We start from the raw sequence: 7,767 nt of genomic DNA on the forward strand, positions 1-7,767 counted from the left end.
CTTAAGATAGATTCCCAGTACTGGAATTGCTGGGAAAGAGAATGAATATTTTAAAAGTACTGATACAAGCTGCCAATTGCTTTCCAATTCTCATTTTTTAGAAAATAAATCAATGTAGGCCGGCCCCGTGGCTCACTCGGGAGAGTGCAGTGCTGGTAGCACCGAGGCCGCGGGTTTGGATCCTATATAGGGATGGCCGGTGCGCTCACTGGCTGAGCATGGTGCGGACAACACCAAGGCAAGGGTTGCGATCCCCTTACCAGTCAAAAAAAAGAAATCAATGTATTTTCCTAAAAATAGGTTTAAAACTTGTACATTGACCAATACTGATCATTACTTTTGGTAAGTTTACTATTTCGCTAAAACCAAAAAAAAAAAAGATTCTTTATTTTGTATTTCTTGAATACTAATGAGGTTGAATATTTTTCACATATTCCTCTTTTATTTTATTTCCCTTATTGAAAACTGTTTCTATCCTTTGACCATTTTTCCACCACAGTTGGAGCCCTCTAATAATACAATATCTTTTTTCATAGAAAAATGCCCTCCTCCTAACTACAAAATGCATAATGGAATAGACCAAAATAATACTAAAGTTATTCCACTGTGACACAATCAGCTTCTTCAAAGGTAGTCGTTCAATTATCCAGGACGACTGGGAAATGCAATACTCTACATACCTCTTTCTAGATACCTTAATCAGTTTAAATGCCAAATTTGTTTTGAACATTTTGGCTCAATACAGAACACACATGTGATAATCTAATATATTCCTTATGGCCCAGCATTATAAAGATCAATAGTGCTATAATGTTGGGATGTTGACGTGTAGTAAATGGTTCCATGTGGCTGGGTTCTGAAACTCTTTCATCTCCCTTTTCTTTGTTTAAGTTACAATTTCTTGAAGGCCCCTATGTGCCTATGTATGCCTTCAGTCTGAATTTAGGAGAGCCATTCACACTTCACAGAAGAAAATGCTGTGGCTTTCTGACAGCAATTTTTCTATTGGCTATGAAACTTTTTTTCTTATTTTCACGTTTGTCACTACACTATAAAAGATTAAAACTGAAAGAATTTTAACCTCTGAACAACTAGATAGGTTACTGTTACCACATACATGTACCTACCCTGGGTACAAACAGGTAGAAACCTACTGAAGCTATGAGAACGATAGTGCCACTCCTTTTAGAAAAACCCACAAAACCTCCAACATTTCCCACATCTTTAAACTTTTTTTGACAAAAAACAAAACCAAAAAAACAGACCTCATTGTTATTTCATTTTGAAGTAGCATTAAGACATTATTTATTAAAAGTTGTATAACTAGAGCAATGATTACATTGTTATTTTTTTCTTTCATTAAAACATTATTGTTTGAGGAATAATAAGATACAGGCAGAAAGATTCTTTGCAAACAAACAAAAAAAAAAACTAATGGATGCAAAACAATGGCACGTTTCCAAATCTGTGGAATAATTCAAGAGATAAGCTGGTATTTCTAGTGATGATTAGCAATTGGTCTACACACATTAGAACACCATTGCCCACCCTGATGAATCTAACTTAATAGAGTGTGAAAATGGTATTTCACAGCCATCAAGTAGATACTGGGTAGTGAAAGAGCCACTCATTAATTGTCAGATTCTTATGTGGCCCTGGGCTGACTCTGAGTCAGCTTCCAAGAGAGACAGGTCTCAGCTGAGCAAAGTCCACTTGGCCCTTCCATCTCCAGAACCTTCCATCTGAATGGGGACCCAGTGATTACTTTCCGTAGTGGAACTATCTTGAGAGGCAAATGCTGGTTCTGATGAAGCTTAATGCTGTTTAAAATCATTTAATATTTTTGGTCACTTGATAAATATAATATACGTTTATTATCTCTATCTGAAGTATCTGAAATATATTATTAACAATTCAACCACTCCCTGATTAAAATTCATTTAGTCCACATGTTCCTCAAATCCTTGCTCGTTTTTTCCAGATAACGTTTCGCTAGGATGTACAAAGAGGGTCCTGGGAGAGGGAGGACAGACTGTTAAGTAGGCCTAGAGAAAAGGGCTTTGTTTGCAATATGTCATCGACATATGCTTGCAGGGCCATTTTACCTGCCTGTGAGCAACAAAGCAATAGGAGCAATATTCTGTCACATAATACTTTAACATCAAGTATATTCTGATATGCATCTCCCAACTATAGAATGATAACCACGGGTAAACAGGAATGCCAGATATCTGCCCCCTCCCCCATCTCTGGTTGATTAGTCACATAGTACCCCCATTTTTCAACTACTGATGCTAAGTCACTTTCTTTGTATTTTTCTCAGGGTTAATGAGATATTAAATAAAGATTGCAAGCCAGAAAGGAGGCCAGCAACATTGAAATCTGACAGGCTGCAGTCAAAGCGAAGGGGTCTGCTCAGGCCGCACAGATCAATACTGTCAGCTTGTAATCTGTGTGATCTTATTCAAAACAGACAATAAACCATTCTCTAAGGATAAATAAAGCCCGACAGAAGGAGAAGCTGTAATCAGGCCTCACTCCCCACGTCCACCTGAAGGAACACTGCCTGGTGAGCTTTCAGCTTATTGTACAGTTTTTCTTTCTTTCAATAGGGAGTCTTTAACTATTAAATTGTCGATACGACTAGTTCAAGGCTGTCTTTTTTTTCCCCCCCAATTTCATCCTTTAGCAATTTCCAGGCTAATTTAAATATGAAAATAGAAGGCTTATCTAGAGTACAAAACACAAAAAGCTTTATAATGCATTTCCAAACACTGGCATGCCTCTCTATTTAGCTCTTGGGGAGAAATTCAGCATCCAACGGTACCCAACTGTTGTCATGGAAACACCTCTGGTAGGCAGTTTCGTATTGTTTCTGTGGTCATCCAGCTGCGGGCCCAGGAGGGTGAGCTACACATTCTCTCTACAAAAATTTCAACTCTATCCTTTCGGAGGAGATCCAGTGAAAGATTAACATTCAAGGACAGAAAATAATTTACCCCCAGAGAACGAGATGGCCACCAGAGCCAGATCCGAGGTACACATTCTCTCTACAAAAATTTCAACTCTATCCTTTCGGAGGAGATCCAGTGAAAGAGTAACATTCAAGGACAGAAAATAATTTACCCCCAGAGAACGAGATGGCCACCAGAGCCAGATCCTCTTCTGCATGCTGGAGCTTTTCTGCCACAACTTTCAGGATCTCCTGGGATGTACTGGAAACTTTTGCCTTCACGCTGACATAGGAGTGCTCCATTACATACACGTGGCAAAAGACTGCACAAGTCAAAAGAATTGTTTGTAAACAGAGAACCGTGGTGATACAGACTTTTCCAAATCAAGGCACCCACCTTGCTATTGTCTTTAGTATAAAGCATACACAGCTAGATCTATATATTTATGTATGCACATGAGTGCCTGAGGGTTTATGCCTATAAATGTGTGCTTGCAAACACATGAGACACAGACATTACAGAGCTGGTGAGCAAGCACGAGTAGTATTCAGGCATCCCGTACTGTAACGAGAGACCCAGGTCATGCAAGTGTGTTCTCTTGGAAGAGGCTGTTTGACCTTTGTACAGTGGAATCTGTGGTATATGGACTGTACTTCTGAATCCCTTCTTTGAGAGTTGCTGAGATCTCCCAAAGCAGCATACTAAAATGTCTAATTCATTAATTTTTATTTTATATTCCATTTCAGGATAGTCTCAGTAGCCCAATCAAGAACACCACATTTTGCTATTAGAATTCTCATAAGCTTATCTAAAAATATGTCATCTGCCTTGGTTTTTGTGTTCAGCTTTTCCAGTCATTTAAGAGTGACTCCTCTTCTCTCTCATCAAGGTGATGGTGAGTTTAATTTCCAAATGGAGGTCATATTTCTAGCATTTTAAATTTCCTTTTCATTGTCTGCAGTGCTAATAATTATTACTAGGACATTATCACTATCAGGGTGAATGGGTCCTAGAAGAATTATTCTTTATGATTTGAATAGCAGAAATGGTTTTAATAGCAATGGAGATAATTGACACTTTCTTATAGCAGCTACTCTGAATGTACAAAACACTGGCTTCATTTAGAATAGACAGAAAGACAATAATATACTTGGATATTCTACTTTTCTGTACTGCAAAAGAAAAACATTAGAGTGCAGCTCCTAGAGAAATATTATATGCAATTTAAATGGTACCACAAAAATAAACCCAGGAATGTTTTCATAGAAATGCAAATGAAGCAAAAGCCTAACCATGAGTTTACACGTATGGAACCTCAAGGTAAACACAGCACCAGGAGGCATTTGACATATTTTGGTTGGTTTGGTTGGGTGTGTCACTAAAACGATAGCATCTTACAAACAGCTCTTTTGTATTTTGTCAACTGACTTGTAAGAGGGGAAAAAAGGCTTCCTTCATCCACAGAGAAATGGAATCTTTGAGCAAGGCAAAGACCCGGTCTACAAACCACTCAGTATAAGGTAAGCCTACAGCTTGCTCAAGGAGCTGATGAACAAAAAGAGGCCAAGGGCCTTGGAACACTTGGCCTCTCTAAAGCACAGCTAGGAAATCGTAGAATTACATTATAAGATAAATGGGCAAAAAAGGTCAGCAACTAATGAATGAGGAGGTAAGACAATTTCGTTCTCTCTCTCACTTGGTGCAGATGATACTTGATATGATGCAGCAGAGCCCCATCTACCAGCGGCATTATACACAAACACCATGTAACACAAGAAGCGTCCTGTGATATTGTTTTTTAAATGTTCAAGACATTAGGTAAATGTTCAATGTTCATGCTTAGAATTTCAGCACACAGAGAAAGGTGAGTTAAAAGAGAGCATCCCAAAGTCCTAACAGTGTGAGCATGTCAATGTGCTGTTTTCTGGCTCTGCATCTGGCAGCCTTTATTCAAACAGGAGGAAACCATTTCTTGCTCTAAAATACTAACATAGAGAAGCACGTCAGCACCTTCGGGGTGTAAAAAAGGTGCTGCCCCTTGGATTTCACGAACAGCCGTGTTCATGGAAGATCATGCGCCCCTTCAGCACTAGTGAGCACTGACTGAGGACACACTGGATTTGTGGCACTGCCCGCCACAGCCTTGCCTTGGAGGGATTTCTGCTGTACTGCCTTCCTTCCATTATTCTCTCCAAGATTTTCTTCTCTAAATCTCAGGGAGTGACTCAACCAAAACCCTGCACATTGCCGTTGGTGGTCTTTCCAGTTAATCATAGGTGAGGGCTGATGAAGCCAGGGAGGAAAAAAATGTTGATTTTCCAGTCCATTTTGCTCTTCTGCTCAAGAATACAAGGAGGCCCTTTGCAGTCTCTTTTCCTTGCTGCCCAAATTAAAAATATCCTTGGTCGTTGAGATAGTATGATAGATACGATCTAAGAAAACTGTAATGCTCAAATCAGGAAAAGAAAAACAACCCAATTTGATGCTAACATGCTTGTCAGAGGGGTATGACAGCTGGAGATCATGGTTAAAGGTAGGCCAATGTGTCAGTGTAGGAAAATGATGGTGACTGACTGCTACTCCACCCACCCCGAACCCGAGCTTAAAATCGTACTCACTTTCCTCTGTTTCAGTCACAGTTCCTCTGTGCTGGAGCCAGTTCTCCTTAAGACTGAATTGGTGGAAAAGGGCTTTATTCTGTGAGAAGGGAGAAAGAGAACAATGAATGAATGTATTCCTGCCCTTTGGAAAATCAGAGCTGTTTACAACATGTTCCAAAAGAGCCAGCCAATTTAAAAAAAATAAAATCCACCCATCCACTCATAGAGAAATAAATTGGGAGTGGCCTCAATTAATGCATGGAGATTCTGAGCAACATGATGGGCCCCTGCCAAGGCCAGTAGCAGGGAAAAGGCCCCTATAATTATTCCCTGAAACATGCTGGAGAATACTTGCACAACTTTTCACCTTTGGCTACTACAAACATCTATAATAGAGTCTTCTGAGAAAGACATTGTTTCCCCATGCCAACATTAACCTCCAAGTTAGTTATCACAGTCTGATCTGCTTTCTACATTTTTCACAGCAGCAACTTTGAGATCGTTTCATACTTCTGCTATCGTACAATGGCTTTCTTAAGGGAAACAGGTACACTGTTCATTATGTAAGCTTCTCCAAAACTCCTGCCTGACATCTCACCCTGCATTTTCCCTTCATCAAGTTAAACTGGAACACATCATTAATGCTTGCTAACATCCCTTTGTCATGTTGAAAGAGCAAACCCTTTCCTTATGAGACTTCTTTACTCTTGGAGTCAAGATTTGTGCCTAGATTTTTTTTTTTTTTTTTTTTTTGCTTAAGCATTTTAAAATTCAAATTTATATCACTCTGTGGACAGCAGGGAGCTCCAAGACTCCGAAATGCATCACAGGGTATGCAGAATGTCATAAAGCCAAGGGCACATGGCTGAAATCAGATCTGCACTGACATGGGAAACTAAAGCAAAGCAGGAAAGTGCAGGCAAGCTGCAACCCCAGGCTTCCCCACCTTGCCATTACACTTGAGGCAGGTTTCATTTTAATTATGAAGAAATGCCTAATTAGGCAAGGCTAGGACTCCTACCTGATCACCGAATTTCAGATATAGAAGGGTCTGCCTTACCTTTCTTTGTGGTGAATATTCATCTACAGTGCTGAAAGGAAAAGGAAAAGTTAGTCTTTGTCCCAAGCCCAGAATAAAGCAGTTATTATTACAAAAGACTAATTTTCAGGCACTGGGCAGAGGATTTTGCTCTTTAAAAAAGATAAAACACAGTATTCAACAATTTACTAAATACAACAAACCTGACACTGGGCTATGAATTTCAAATGAACCAGGAAGTAAAGAAGCTATCTATTCAACAGGTATATTTTGCTTTCTACCCATAGAAAGTGAAGCCAAGAATTAAAGAAGAAATTGGATTTACTCAGTTCATAAAAATGCAGTCCACAAAAAATAATTTTTCTACTGCATTTCAATATTTAACCCACAGACATAAGTTTTCTCATAAAGTGATAAATTTTAGGTGAAATTATTGTTATTTAGATAGCTAACTAATTCAGCCAAAGTGCATCTTTCCCAGGATGTGTGGCAGGACTGGGAACACTCTGCAGATGCCCCTCTCTGATCATGCTCCACAGATTCCCACTGCCCAGTGCCTTCTGAAGGCTACCTCTGTTCATGAAGGAACCAGTACGGGGGCTGACCTCATACATCATCAGGTAAACCATACGTTAAAAGTATCAATTTTGTTCTAAGAAACACTTTCTCCTCTATTTGTACATTGGGGTAAGAGAAAATGCCACAAACTCAACATTTGGGGCTCAAATCTTATTCTAGCATCTAAAGATATTTCATTCTTATACCAAAGAGGCAAGAATCATGTCTTACATAATTTTTTTATATAAGTTCTTTTAACGAAATGTACTAAATTCCATTAATATACTTAATATATTTAAATGTATTAAAACATGAATTAAAGTTTTCCAACTACAACAGGTCTGCTTTACAGCACAGAGCAACTTCATATGGGGGACTATTTCGATTTAAAAGTGGTCTTTTTTTCTTTTTTGCTTCATTTATTAGTTCATATTTTCATACTAGTCTTAGGCTATGGAAACTTAATATAATGTTGACTGTGATAAAGGAAAACCACCAAGATTCACAACATTCATTTCTAACACACTAAATGACTCAATATGGGATTTGGATGACTGAGGACTAAAGCCTGCACATGGTTTGCGCCCTAAGATTAATTTATATAGATATTTTATGT

At 38.8% G+C, this 7,767-nt stretch overlaps 1 protein-coding gene across 1 annotated transcript in view; it reads right to left on the minus strand.

The window, feature by feature from the left end:
* The window catches only part of RAPGEF5 (Rap guanine nucleotide exchange factor (GEF) 5), a 127,249-nt gene that overhangs the window by 39,623 nt on the left and 79,859 nt on the right, over window positions 1-7,767 (minus strand). Inside the window, exons 9-11 of the mRNA XM_008588925.1 lie at window positions 6,615-6,712; window positions 5,573-5,651; window positions 3,127-3,276 (exon numbers count right to left, since the gene is read on the minus strand). Of these exons, the coding sequence (XP_008587147.1) occupies window positions 3,127-3,276; window positions 5,573-5,651; window positions 6,615-6,712 (327 nt within the window). The remainder of the gene's footprint in view (window positions 1-3,126; window positions 3,277-5,572; window positions 5,652-6,614; window positions 6,713-7,767) is intronic.

The sequence above is a fragment of the Galeopterus variegatus genome, unplaced genomic scaffold (genome assembly GCF_000696425.1).
Source record: "Galeopterus variegatus unplaced genomic scaffold, G_variegatus-3.0.2 Scaffold5107, whole genome shotgun sequence".
NCBI lineage: Eukaryota > Metazoa > Chordata > Mammalia > Dermoptera > Cynocephalidae > Galeopterus > Galeopterus variegatus.